A 14,861-nucleotide genomic window follows, 5' to 3' on the forward strand; every position below is an offset into this window, starting at 1 on the left:
TTTGAGTATTTAGCACTTTCTTTTTCTTTCTAGTTCACAGAACTGAATTGTTTCATTGTTTTGAGTTTTATGAACTAATTTCTTTTAATTTAGACAAACTTAAATTTAACTGAAACTGGACTGGGATTTCTATTTCCCAGCATGCAAGATAAGTTTAAGTTAAATGTATGAATTAGTTTACTCAAATATTTCAATTTAAGAACAATTAAAATGTATGAGTACAAAATAAAAATCTGCTAGTTCTGCTTAATTAAACTTGAAATTTCTTTAAAAATTTTGATGTAACCGATTGCCTCAATTTTTTTAAGTTTTGCCAACTTATTCGGGCTTACAGTCTATCTATGTATCTATGTATCTATCTATCTATCACAGACATAAAAACGCCACACCATTGATAGTAATTGTTTGCCCTGAAAAAAAAAGCAGCAATAGCTTAACATATGCATTTCTATCTAGGCCATAATTTAGAAACCAAATTAATTTAATACCATACGCACACGCAAGAACCGAAGCCTATGCATGTTAATGGCGAAATCTTTGAAAAATTATGCAAATTCGTATTGTGTAGAACGGGGGGCAGTAGATATACCGCCAAGGGAGCCTGATGGGGAATTGATGCCCATATAGCCTTCTATTGTTTCATAAGAGAGCAGCTGTAGCACCCTACGACTCCTCAATAGAAGGCGCGTTGCCGCTCGAGCACATGCTCGCAGACGCACAGGCATATGCTGTGCTGAGCACACAGGCGGTGGTACTGACGCTTGGGTACTTGGATGTATTATCGATAAGATATGCTTTATACGGCCATGTTTAATTTTGACATATGCTGATGTGAATATATTTACAATTTTTCATTTTCCCATTATTTTCGTTTTTTTAGGTAGCCTATTTATGTGACATGCATACTTTTGTTGAAATATCACATTTAAAAAAACAAAAACAAGTTTAAGAGATAAAAAGTTTTAATTGGGACATAAAAGTCCGGATAGACCACAGTAAACAGAAATCCAACGATTTTATTTAATCGACAAGGGAATAAAAATATTGGCATACAAACATTTTATTTTAAATAAAACATAAAAGTTAATTTACCAAACCATTTATATCCAAGAAATGAGGCACAGATACATAGCCTATATATTATGATATATGTGCATTCTGTAACACCTCCGTTTAGATAGAAAACGTTTATTTTTCCATTGCCCTTTCTGTCTCGTTTTGATTAGACTTTGAATTGAAAACAACAACATATGATCATGATATCGATGTGATCTTACTTTGTTTTGAAAGTCTTTATTTCAAATATGAAAACTGAACCCTAAAACGGCTTAAATTAAATTAATTTAAGCCGTTTTAGGCTTAAATTAATTTAATTTAAAAGCTTTTTTAATTAATTTATAAATTAATTTAATGCTCTCTCCATGCGTCTGCATAATTGCACTCGTGCAAATACAAATAAAGTTTGAGAGAGAAACTGTGGGTAGCAATATATGAAATGCTCAAATTGACTTTAAAGTCTATATCACTTTATTTGCACTATATTTATACACATTCAACATTTCATTTACATTTCAGCATCTCATTTAATACGTTTATTCCTGTCCATTTGCGTGTTTCTACTGGTAATTATAGACAGTACAGGCTTGAGTGTTTTCATGTAGTTGTTGATTCAATCTCTGCTGTTTACTAATTTTATTTAGGTTATTTAGACAGTGTATTCCATCGTTTGATAATGCACGCAGACAATCCAGATGATGGCGCTCTTGTGCTGTAAAAAAAGCTTTGTTAAAAAAAAAAAAAAAAAAAAAACTTTATTACTGGTTCCTACAAAACCGGAAGTAGTACGTTGAGCGTACGACTGAGCATGCACATGGAAATGTCTCCTACCGGCGTGCTGGAACTACCTAATGCGTGTATAAAATCCTGTTTGGAAATTCTGAACATTCGGTCCAGTTTCGAGGTATGTGTTGGTGCAGATAATGTGCGCCTCGGAAATCTGTTGTGAATGTTATCTTTTAGGTTTGGGCGATCTGCTTGTCATCTTAGCGCACTGTTGCCGTGGTTGTTGGCGCCTGATATTGGCCAACAAAGAAACATATCTAAATATCTAAGACTTTGTATGTATTTGTGTATGTATTTCTATCATAATGGGGCAGTTACCTTGTATATACAGTCTTGTGTATTCGATATTACAGCTACGTTTATCCACAGTCAAATGTCAGTAAGAAAACAGTTATACAAGATCGATTGCTTGCAAACCAATTGATTTACCTGTCCGTATTTGATAGGCAGAACATGTTAATTATTCAGCATTCTGTATGTTTTAAACCCGTAACTTTAAGTATTTCACTTTCGTCACTGGTTCAGTCTAATTGGTCGTCTTCTTAACATATATTTGCATACTGAATTGTGATTGGCCTGAAAACAAGTCGCGCGCTGATTGTAAAGTAGCCTTGAAGTTAAACTAAGCAAAAACTTAGTCACCATGAAATCAAAATGTACAATTATTGTTTTATTTTTATTATTATTATATTGAATGTTGCAGTTTTTATTATAAATGATGTACATGTGTACATTCATTATTTTTTTTTTAAAGGTAATGTGCCTTAATCTTTAATCAAAATAACACGCCCTCCCTCTTGTAACAACATCTATTCTCTGATGATGTGTTTACTGGCGCGAGGGCGGGACAACCTGTCACTCACATGAGATTGCAGCAATAGCAAACCACAATGATCCAATCAATTCCTGATAAACAAAATCAAGTCCTGCTCTACATTTTTTCTTGTTTGAGAAGCCGTTTTATTCAGATATACATCACAATAGGGAAGAAAAGACGCTAGCAGCTTATGTTCTATCTTGACTTTAAACACTGTTCTCTTACTGACTGGCAAGCATTTGTAGTTCCTTCAGTAAATGCGTATCTAGTTTGAGATGTTTGCTTTATGTGTATCAGCCTGGAATGGGTCAGTTGATGTCTCAGAAATTAAATATTCTTTTTCACTGCAGCGCGTACAGGCGGTGAGCCAGGTGACACGGTTATGTCAAGTTTATGGCAGCAGGACTCATCAAAGAATGGAAACTTCAGTGGCGTGAAAATGAACGGCAAAGGCACTGGTATTGGGGCTCCGACCCCAGCAGTGGTGGGGTATTTGGGAAAAGTCAGTTATGCTCAGTTCTCTCCCTCTGTCACTCGTGCAAAGCTCCGCTGTCACCTTCAAATTTATTTCTATATTTTATGGACAATTTTATTGATTTGATCCCCCACCTCAAACAGAGAAACAACACGGAAATCTGTGATGTAAAAGGCGAAAGAATGGTCATAAAAGCATTGTAGTTGTGTACTGTACACTGATTGTTTTGTAGTCTTCTATTTTCTGTAAGGAGTGTTGTTTCTGTGATTTCTCATCTGTTTTTGTTTTTTACAGTGTGAAGACAGAAATGCCTCACCTGGGAACTGTCCTTGGTGCTTGGCAAAAGGTCAGACAAATGCCCTCCGCTTTTATGCTCTCAACTTGGAGGAGACTGTCATGCTCTGTACAAATCCAGTGGTAAGGCAATTTATCCATTAACACTTGTGTTTCTGTTACCAATGCTGCTTCTCTTGCTTATCAGGAAATGTTGACATATTAACTGTGTGAATTTCACAAAACCTGTTGATAAGGTTGGGACAATAAATTAATTTGCGATACTTTGATGTCGGGTCGATTCTGATATTTTTTCCGAATGTATCATAAGCCTCTCTCGAACCGATTCTGAGCTTAGTTTTAACAGCAGATGGCGCTCTAGGCTAGCTTTTAACTGCACACTCAAATGATCATGAAGAATAGTGCTGGAGAGCTTGTGCGAGTCATGTAAGTGGTTAAATGTACTTGCACCTCGGCTCATAATGCTTATATGATGCAAGATTAATGTAAACGCAGCCCACTGTGAGCACCATTGTAATTCGCTTCAACCTTTTCAAACTTTATGAATGATTATTTTAGGTTTAAGTGGTGTGTGTAAGGAATTGGAAGCAAGCAGAGTACGGCTGTTTCTAAAGCATGTAGTGCCATCTGCTGTTAAAAACTAAGCTCAGAACCTCACGAGAGAGGATTGCGATACATTGAGAAAATATCAGAGTTGATCATTGTATCGTGAATCGATTTATTGTCCCAGCCCTACCTGTCCAGAATATATCTGGGTAATTTCACCCTAAAATCAAAAGGACAAAATGATTGTTTTGAATAAAAATGTTTGTGTTGTGAAACTTAAGGCCCTTTCACACTGAGCACGATTAAGCGATGTGAATGTGCAACCAGATGACGGTCTTGAATTGAAACAATAGATCCCTATGGAGCTGTTTAGACCGGGCGTGATTAATCAAGGCGCGTCAGCAAGATTTGTGTGTTTATACTGCCAATCAACTTGCCCAGCAGGAGAGTTGAAATAAATTTTGAAGTGTTTTGAAGGTTCTGTGCTTCAGTGGATGCCCAATTTCCCTGCAAATGTCTTAATAGTTCTATGGTTGGTGCTATGCGCAAATATTTAAGTGATTCTTCTCAGTGGTCAGTGACAATAGGCCAATCAGCTGAATAGTGGGTTGCGCCTATCGTGCTGGCGTAAATTTTCCGAAGGTAATCAATTTTTTCACGATCGGAGTGAAAGCATCGTTCGTCGCCGCTTCGCTTTATCTTGTCACGCACAGTGTGAGAAGGCATTTACAATTCCAAAAAACATTGGTAAAAAGAAAACATTTAAATTGTATTTTCACAGTAAGGCTTTGTTTGTTGTACCTCGTTTTATTTTTGCTGATTTTAATTTAGGAAAAAAGGTAATGAGAATCACCACTGAAAATCTTGTGACTCCAAAAATTAAGAAAAATGTATGTGCACATTACAGGGCTGGGACGATACATCGATTCTCAATTCGCAATACAAAGAATCTGGAGCGATTCTGATATTTTCCGATGTATTGCAATTCTCTCTCGAATCGATTCTGAGCTTAGTTTTTAACAGCAGATGGCACTACGTGCTTTAGAAACACCCATACTCTGCTTGCTTCTAGTTCCTTTACGCACACCACTTAAACCTAAAATAATCATTCATAATATTTGAAAAGGTTGAAGCGAATTACAAGGGTGTTCGCAGTGGGCTGTGTTTACATTAATGTTGTGTCATAAAAGCATTCTGAGCCGAGGTGCAAGTATATTTAACCACTTACATGACTCAGCCGAACGCACGAGCGCTATCCAGCACTCTTCTTCGTGAGCATTTGAGAGTGTGGTTAAAAACTAGCCTAGAGTGCCATCTGCTGTTAAAACTAAGCTCAGAATCGATTAGAGAGAGAAAATATCAGGATCGATCCAGATTCATTGCATCACGACTCAAGAATCGAGAATCTATGTATTGTCCCAGCCCTTACATTACAGTAAGAATTTGCATTACAGTGACAGGGAAAATGTGCTTAATTTGTCATGAAAATGTCACAATATTTAATGAATTTTACTAATTAAAGTTTACGTTGCAAAAAAAAAAATATTGTTCTAAAATTAGGCTTTATTTACTTGCTGCAAAATATAATTTTTGGTCCTTTTTATTTTAGTATGAGATGCCAAGCATCCAACTGTTTTAAATTGGTAATATGATATTTGTCGTGTATTAGATGCTTGACTCATTTTAAAGACTGGTTGAACAATGAAATGGTCATTTACATCTGTGATGTGTTTTTCTGTCACTTTGCAGTGTCTTTACCCTTTGGTTAGTAGATCTCTGGAAGATGTGCGTGCTGGTTTGTCTAAAGATGGATGCAAGAGGAAAATTTCTTCCCTGTCCGATGTCGATGTTGCATCCTCCCCTTCAAAGCGATCGAGAGAGGAGAAACTGGACGTTTTGTCTGCTGTGTCTGAGCCATGTGATGCTGATGTCAATGACGCCACCCTTCCAAAAGATGCTGTTAAAACGCAAATGTTTAATGGGGAACAATCAGTACTTGGAATGACTGTCTCTATTAATGGCACTGAGCAACAACATCCAAAAGAGCTACCTGCTGCTACCCATGAGGATTTAGATTTGTGTGACAAGAAGGATATTTGTGTATCTAGTACTCAAAATGAGGATGAGGAGATCTTCGGAATGGATGTAGATATGGAATCATCAGAGCTGGTTCCTGTGCAACCACATCTCTTCTGGAAAAATGAGGACAACCTGTGTTGGTTGGATTCATTGTTGGTGATGCTTGTGTACTGCAAGACCATCAGAGAGACTCCATATCAGAATGTAAAGCTAATAGACAAGTTGACATCAGTGCCTTGCAGCAACTCTGCTGTCTGGAACCTTTGCTCTACGTATGATAAGACTTGTGCATATCTAAAAGCCAAGGAGCAACAGTGTGAAGGTAAGAAAGCATTAACTAAAGGGACCTTTTTGTGTTACCACACATTATATGCATTTATTAGGAATGTTATGCAGCATGTTATGAGTTTATTCTAACATATAGATAGATAGATATCTATATATATATATATATATATATATATATATATATATATATATAATAAGTACATGTATTCGTCCCAAACTGAATGGTACGAATGTCACAGTTCGGTGCATGCAGTCACACGACCGACGAATACAGTTGGTCACCGGAGATCCCCACTCCAGTCCAAAAGGGGGCACGTGTGATAATGCAACACTATTTGCTATCAGTATAAAGTGCAGAACAAGAAGAGACAAGCACTCTGTATGTTTACATGTAATCTCTCAACCAGTGTTTCAACTGCGGAAAGAGTGTAAAGACATCAATAAAACAGCTTGAGAATATCTCACATAGCATTACATTTACCTCAGGCATTTAGTGTCGACAGCATGTTAGTTCACTAGAAAACTCTAGAGGGGAGCATTTCGTATATGAACTATATTAGTCTTTTCACTATATTTACTTAACCTGTTAGTAATGTCTTAATTAGTTTTTTACATTAAATAATCTGTATTAAGTTTTCTCCCCCCTGCTGTACCGAACCCATACCGAACCGTTATGTTTGTATACTGTTACACCCCTATTATATATAATGTTCTTATATATTTAAAGTGCCCCTATTATGCTATTTTAAAGGTCCCTAATATTGTTTTGGTGGTCTCCTACAATAGAGTTACATCTAATTTCTCAAAGAGTCTGAAAATGGTTTGTTCGAAGATTCAGTTTCTGTTAACCTCCTTTTTGAGAGCCTACTCTGCTCTGATTGGTCAGATGGCCAAGTCTGTTTTGATTGGTCTAATGCTTAACAGTGCATTTCGGAAGCTAATCCCCTTTGCTATATCTAAATTTCATCTCCTTCAGCTTCCTCAGTGCTTGATACACAGTGATACGAACAGTAACGATGGTGTCAGTTTTACTGTATCAATTCCATCACGAGTCCTCATCCTGTTGAAGTGCATGCAAAGTGGATTTGCAGCACAGAAAACAGCATCTTATTGACATGTCAACTACAGTATTTGAGGGTGGGCCAGAGTAGACTGTTTGTGGGCAGCCAGTGATCATAGATTGGCATCATGCAAATTTGTAATATTGTTACATAGAACAGAAAGTGAGACTGGAATTGCTGACGGCTCATTTCGCAGTTCACAATCAATTCCTTCTTTTAGGAGACAACTTTATTTGTCATGCACTTTGATCTTTGCAGACATTTTATATATATAAAAATTATATATTAATAAACTATCATTTTTAATTAAAATAATGCTGCAAGCAGCAATTAGGGGGCCAAGCACAACAGAAGTAAACAAGGAAGCTAGCAGCAGACCAAAAATGTTATAATCGACCATGATAGCAACTGAGACAAAGACACTGCATGTCAATTTTGAAGTCCATCAGACCAACAGTGCTGTAGTTAGTGCCAATTTCATGTTTTGTTCAATTATAGCACCACCAAGTTGCGCAGTCTCACCGCTTTTTTGTTTCCTCAAAATGCCCCCATACATAAGCGCAGGGGTTCGTAACCACATTCCTGGAGCCCCCCCCAACACTGCATGTTTTCCATGTCTCCTTAATCAAACACACCTGATTCAGATCATCAGCTCATTAATCAAGACTCCGAGAACTGAAATGGGTGTGTCAGACAAAGGAGACATGCAAAATGTGCAGTGTTGGGGGGGGGGCTGCAGGAACGTGGTTGGGAACTACTGCATAAGCGTGTCAAATTTGGTGAAAAATCTCATTTTGTTTAGGAGTTATAGACATTTAAATGTATGAACACATAAAAAAAACACACCTGACTTTGATTGCATTTTTTGCCATTTACTATCAAAATTTTGACATTTGGCCATTAGCATTGTCAACAGCGTATGTTTCAGATTTTCCTACGGTGGTTTTGTCTCGATTGCACTAATGGTAAGATATTCATGAATGTTGTTTAAATGCTAAATCACAGCATTGCATTAACCATGAGGCATCTGGTATTGTTGTACTCTGCAAGGATTCAGGAATCCAAGGAGATGACTCCCGTGAAAATAATTCAACCACATCCAAAGTTATAAGCATGTAAATCATTTTTTTCCAAAACTTCTCAGACTCCTTCAGGGCATTGTGCCGATGACCGAGTTTCCTAATGATACGTTCATGCGTTTGTAAAATACAGCATTCTACTACAAAATGCAAAATGGCCGATATGGGAAAATTGGATATCATTCGACTTGGCATGACACAAATCTAACAAGACCACTTTTATGACAAATCATTCAGAAGTTATAAGCAAAAATAGCCGTTTTTCATATCTCCGGACCAGTAGGTGGCGCTGCGCAACATGTAACCTCAGGTCATGCTTGTGATGACATGGACCAAATTTGGTCTGAATACGATAAAGCATTGAGGAAATAGAGCCTTGCGTCTATTTGACATTGATTTAGAGACTCCAAAATCAGTGTGGTTAATGTTAGGACTGACCTCAGTGTGCCAAATTTCATAACTTTCCCACAAGCGGTTCTGTGGGCTGCCATAGACTTCCAGAGTGAAAGAAGAACGCCAACGGATACAATAGGTGCCTACACATCTTCGGTGCTTGGCCCCTAATTATTATATATATATATTTTTTTTTTTTTAAATGTAACAAATTTACAAAAAAAGCTTTTATTAAGAGTTTGGCATTTATATGCATATGTTGACTCCTGAAGAGCTTACCTGTTTTTCTCTTGCAGATAAGGTAACCAGAGTCCCTGCTGATGTCCTGGATGAGGCAGAACGGCAGCTGTCTGAGCTCCGTCTGTCACTCTTCAAACTCATTCAGCCTACACTGAAGTGTGAAATTGGTGAAAACATCTACTCATAAAACGATATTATATCAATGTGTTGCTTGGCATTTGTATTGAGTGATAATTTGTCTGTCATGTAGGTCAGCAGGAAACACCTGTGTTTGCGCTCCCTCTCCTTCTACGATCAGACAAGTGGGCTCAGGATCTTTTCCAGCATACTGTCCGTTGGGAATTTAAGTGCACTTCTTGTAGTTATACTGTAAGCGACAGGTAAGGATTTAGCCATTTAATTTAAAATAATTTGTATTTGGTGATTAAACAGTTTTTGAATTAGTAGTTAATTGTTTTGGTGTCAAGCACACACACACATGTACTGTAACACAACCCTCCTTTTATCTTGCAGTGTTGAGAAGACTCTTACAACGTTCACTCAGATTCTGAATGATTGGCACCCATTAAAAGCCATTCACCGCACTCAGTGCAACAACTGCAACCGTAAAAACCAGAGGAGGAAAATGGTGCTTGAAAGGTAAGAGTTGGAATAACTATACATTTCCTTATTTCGTTTTTTCCCTGATCATTCCCTTGCTTCATCACAATTGAATATTTGAAACTCTGTTGGTCTTTGTGGCTGATTAATAATTGTGTTTCTGTTCATTTTTTGCAGGTTGTCCTCTGTGTTTGCGCTGCACTTTGTAGAGGGCTTGCCCAGGAAAGACCTCTCTAAATACTCGTTCGAGTTCCAGGACGTGCACTACAATGTTAGCACTGTTATTCAGTACAATAAGCATCTTCAGCACTTTGTCACTTGGATCCGTCAGAGCAATGGTGAGTCTCCAGTTTGATTCTGTGAGTTCTTTAGCTGATCTACTTACACTACCAGTTTGGAGTCAGATTTTTTATTTATATTGTTAGAAAGTATTATTTATATTTCAATTAAATGCTGTTCTTTTGAACTCTCTATTCCTCAAAGAATCCTGAAACAAATATATCACAGTTACCACAAAAATATTAAACAGCACAACTAATTTCAACATTGATGAAGATAATGTCATGAGCAGCAAATCAGCATATGAAAGATACTGTGACACTGAAGACTGGAGTAATGATGCTGAAAATTCTGCTTTGCCATCACAGGAATAAATTACACTTTAAAATAGATTAATATAGAAAACATTTTTTTAAACCGTAATTATATTTCACAATATTACTGTTTTTACCGTATTCTTGATCAAATAAATGTCTTGTTTAGCACAAGAAACTTTAAAAACATTAAAAAAAATTCTTACCAACTTTTGAACAGTAGTGCATGTAGTAGTTCTTAAATTTCTGCACAACTGGCTTAAGGTGGTATCCCATTAGTCAATGGTTTATTTTATTCTAATGTTGCTAAAAACACCACACATTTTCCTGCTTAAAGGGTTAGTTCACCCAAAAATGAAAATTGTCATTAATTACTCACCCTCATGTCGTTCCAAACCCGTCAGACCTTCGTTCATCTTCAGAACACAAATTAAGATATTTTTGATGAAATCCAAGAGCTCTCTGACTCCTCCATAGACAGCAATTTAATTACCACTTCCAAGTTCCAGAAAGGTAGTACCATTGACCAAAGACATTGTTAAATAGCCCACGTAACTACTTATTTTTGTTTTTGTCCGGAAAAACAAAAATAATGACTTTATTCAACAAATTTGTCAGTCTCCTATGCTGTTTACGCTAAATAGACAGTGCAGCTCTTCTGTGTTCTACATCAGAACACGACTCAGTGTGGTTATCAACCTGGATTTACAGACGATTTTTCTGGTTATCTCTGATTATTTGCTCTGGAAGATATGGAAATGTTTATTCCAAACATGTATGATAGGTTAATAATAGGTTAATTTTAGAGATACACAGATACTACATTTTTCCGCCGATACCAGTAGCTGATTATTCAGAATTAAATCTGCCTATACCGATATTATGATTTTCTTAAGGAAAAAAAATCTCTCCCCACTAATGTAAACTATAATTAACAGTAAATAAGCTCCTCTCTGGTGTATTTAATAGCTAACCAACAAACTGTGAACATTGGATAAGTTTTCTGAGGTAAATGCTATGTTAAGTGACATTGTTCACAAGCTGTTTTATTGAGACGTGATACCTTTTAGTAAGTTTTACTGTATCTTTCAACATACCTTCTGATGTTCATGCATGTTTTTTCATGCTATTACTTGTTAAAGTGGAAGAGATGAGTCGCACTGCCGCTTGAATGGAGGCACTACAGCGATCGGTCATTTCACATTTAAGAGTGTCAAAACGCCATATATATGTGTAGCTTGAATTTCATGATAGTGAAAATAATTGCTTTTATCAGCCAATACATCAGTGCATCTCCAGTTAATTTACATGTCTGTTTTCTGTCTTAAAGGCTCATGGCTGGAACTCGATGATTTGAAACACCCTTACTGCATGACGCACAAGAGGTTTTCATTTCCTGCCAATGAAATTCACATTATTTTCTGGGAGGCAGACTCCACTAAAGATGAAGCTTCAGAGGTTTGCTCACTGACAGCTCCCTCGGCAGTCACGAATGTCGATGATAAACACCCGCACGAACTGTCAGACTCTGTAGCCGATGACACGTGTGTCATTAACGCGCTCACTGTGGGAGACTCCACTGCTGCCAGCACTCTGGATGCATCCATTGGAAGCACCACATTACTGGACACATTTGAGGGTCTGTCACATACGGACATTGTGACCCTCACTCTGGTTGATGTGAACGGAGCCACTGAGGATGTCCAGATTCCTCAGAGCCCAGCCGTCGTGCCAGCCACTCTCCCTAGTCTTCCAGTAGCATCTAGTTTGTCTTCTAAGACCTCTAAGTCCAGTTGTCAAACTTCAAACCCTCCAAAACCTCAAACCCCTGTGGCCAGTCCAATTGTGATGAGATCATCAGAGACTACAAAAGTACATGCACCTTCACCACTTTTGTCCTCGTTACTTCAACGGCATCCATCCTTCCATTCTACACCAGCGAGACTTCCTCCTCCTGCTCCAAAACCAAAACCCATTCTGAAATGTGACAGTGAAGCTCTACCAGCAAAGCCGGCTGACATGTTTTGTGGCTTCATAACCAAGAAATCGCCAAATTCAAGTGGCGTGAATCCTGCTGTAGCGCCTCAACACAAACCAGTCACTCTTCCTGGTGGCATGTGTCCGCCTGTTAAGAGAACTCCAAGCCTTTCAGCAGACCAGCAGCCCATTAACACTACAGAAGCCCTCAGGCTAAAGCTAATGAAAAAGCTCAAGGCCAAGAAAAAGAAACTGGCCAAGCTAAACCAGCTTTTGGGAAGCAGAGGAGAAGCTGCACCCAGACCAGACAGCACAGCCCTCTCGTCGCCCTACTCCGTCACCTCCAGTACCTCGGCTTACGACAGCCCGGCATATGACCAGTTCTTCGCTGAGCTTTTGTCACCTGTGACGACCGCCAGTAACCTCTCACCTGACAGCACGGGTCTCATGGAGATGTTGAACAATGGCCAGAATGGCGAGACGACAATTGGAAGTGCACAGCAAAATTCTTCAGTAGCAACTATGGTTCCAGAAGCAACTTTAACCTACCCGTCTTCTACTAATGACTCCATGTTGACTTTCGATGAATATATACAGTCAGGGATGGGCCAAACTGCCATTGAGAACACCGATTTTAATGGCTTAGATATATTTTTCTGATTTAAGAAAAGCTTTTAGGCTTTTAGAAAAATCATGAGATTGGTCTGATGTCTCAAGTTGTTCCTAAGAACTGTTCTTTGTAGTTTTGTATTGGGAAAGGAAGACTTTTGTTAGGAAAGCATGTGGTACATCATCAGTTAATTGAAATCAGTTTATATTTTGCCTGATCTACTTGAAGTCTAAAGAACATTAAATAGCGCAGTATATACAATGTTTGAAGATCAAATTATGAACAATATACTTTTGTAAAGTTTTGTACAGCATTGTACAGTTGTCTGTTTATTAATGTTTTTTTTGAGTTGTCCTTTTTTTATGGTTATCACACTATTTAAACAGTTCATATTAAATGCTCTCAAAAACTGAATACAGTGTGGTTATTTGCATATAATTTTTCTTTTGAGTTAAAAGTGCCTCACAATAATTCTATATGGAATTCCTACAATTGGTTTTTAATTTGATCATGGCTTTTCCACTGTTAATACACAATTTTATATATGTGTGTGTGGGTGTGTATGTGTATCGCCGGCACAGTGGGTAGCCCTGTCGCCTGACAGTCGCAAAGAGGTCCCCGTTTCGAGTCCTAGCTGAGCCAGAAGGACTTTCTGAGGAGTTTGTATGTTTTTCCTGTGTCGGCGTGGGTTTCCCACACAATCCAAAAATATGAAGCATGTTAATTGGAAATGTTAAATTGTCCGTAGGTGTTTATGTGAGTCCCAAGCAGCAGCTTCACCTGCAAAGTACTGTTTTTACTGTAAAAAATTGTTCTATAATTTATATGTAAAATACTGGCAGCACAGTTGTACCAAATTAAAACTTAAGTTAATTCACTTCACTTGCAGAAACTGACTGCCATAAAATAGCCAATTGCCATTCAGGTTTATAAACTAATACATATTAAAACTGAACTTATTTCATTTCAATTGTTTAAGAAAAATTAAAGTGAACAAAAAAAAAAAAAAAAAAAAAAAAAAAAAAAAATACAGTTTAAAAAAAATTAACTTAATTAGTAAACAGCAATCACTGCATCAGCAATAACACAATTACTGCTTTTAAAGAAAGCAACTTGCAGCATAACATCAGTGTGTTTTGGTCTTCCTTCTGGACTGAAGCACAGGCTCTACTCTCCAGCACAACGGTAACCACACAAAACTCAAACAGAAACCCTTTAAATTCCTCTATAACAGAACATTAAACACAACAAATTTGACAAATGTGCTTTGAAACCAAACAATCAGCCAAAAACAAAATGAGATTGAAAAGTCAAGGGTCAAGAAAGTGTTGATTGCGGTTTATGGACGAGTCATATACCTCTCAGATTTCATCAAAAATATCTTAATTTGTGTTCTGAAGATGAACAGAGGTCTTACGGGTGTGAAAAGACATGAAGGTGAGTAATTAATGACAAAAGTTTCATTTTTGGGTGAACTAACCCTTTAACATCAAGTGATCAAATTAACTGATCTCATCCAGAATCTGGTTTATATTTTTGATAGATGCGGTTTTACAGCATAAGATCCAACAATATTGTGATAATAAATTGTTTTTACAAATTCAAAATACATGTCACACACAAGATGTTTTGAACTGTTGTAACATTCAGACACAGACATCAAGAATCAGCATATGAATCTCAATGATGGTGACATTAAAGGTTTCATGTCACAATGCATGCTGGGTACCGGCACAGGATAAAACTCACCCATGACTCCCAGCATGCACTGCAGCATGAATAATTTTATCACCATTGTTGAGATTCATATGCTGATTCTTGATGCCTGTGTGTGTTTGGCTGATAGCTTATTTCAATAAATAACCCACATAACAATAACAAATGTGTTTTATAAACAAGCCAAAAGAACTAATGCTAAGAAATCAAAGCTCAGTAGCCCAACTCAATTAAACACAGTTCACCATAAT

The 14,861-nt window shown here is 37.4% G+C and overlaps 1 protein-coding gene across 3 annotated transcripts; it reads left to right on the forward strand.

Annotated features, from left to right (window-relative positions):
* Positions 1 to 1,806: 1,806 nt before the first annotated feature.
* Positions 1,807 to 13,308, forward strand: uspl1 (ubiquitin specific peptidase like 1). 3 transcript variants are annotated; one of them, XM_051909359.1, is made up of 9 exons: positions 1,807 to 1,960; positions 3,010 to 3,161; positions 3,429 to 3,551; positions 5,724 to 6,375; positions 9,171 to 9,281; positions 9,365 to 9,494; positions 9,628 to 9,753; positions 9,892 to 10,052; positions 11,638 to 13,308. In XM_051909359.1, the coding sequence occupies exons 2-9, from the start codon at positions 3,042 to 3,044 to the stop codon at positions 12,942 to 12,944; spliced, it is 2,730 nt and encodes a 909-aa protein (XP_051765319.1). In that variant the 5' UTR covers positions 1,807 to 1,960; positions 3,010 to 3,041; the 3' UTR covers positions 12,945 to 13,308. The 3 variants fall into 3 exon arrangements, with proteins under 3 accessions (XP_051765319.1, XP_051765321.1, XP_051765320.1); XM_051909361.1 differs by having other exon boundaries at positions 1,808 to 1,960; positions 3,010 to 3,551; XM_051909360.1 differs by lacking the exon at positions 3,010 to 3,161 and having other exon boundaries at positions 1,842 to 1,960.
* The last annotated feature ends 1,553 nt before the right edge of the window (positions 13,309 to 14,861 follow it).

Source organism: Ctenopharyngodon idella, chromosome 10 (genome assembly GCF_019924925.1).
Source record: "Ctenopharyngodon idella isolate HZGC_01 chromosome 10, HZGC01, whole genome shotgun sequence".
Classification (NCBI taxonomy): Eukaryota; Metazoa; Chordata; class Actinopteri; order Cypriniformes; family Xenocyprididae; genus Ctenopharyngodon; species Ctenopharyngodon idella.

Coding starts and splice junctions, on each gene's coding strand:
- uspl1 (XM_051909359.1), top strand. CDS start 3,042: ATGTCAAGTTTATGGCAGCAGGACTCATCAAAGAATGGAAACTTCAGT. Junction 6,376..9,170: donor CAAGGAGCAACAGTGTGAAG/GTAAGAAAGCAT, acceptor TTTCTCTTGCAG/ATAAGGTAACCAGAGTCCCT. Junction 9,754..9,891: donor AGGAAAATGGTGCTTGAAAG/GTAAGAGTTGGA, acceptor CATTTTTTGCAG/GTTGTCCTCTGTGTTTGCGC.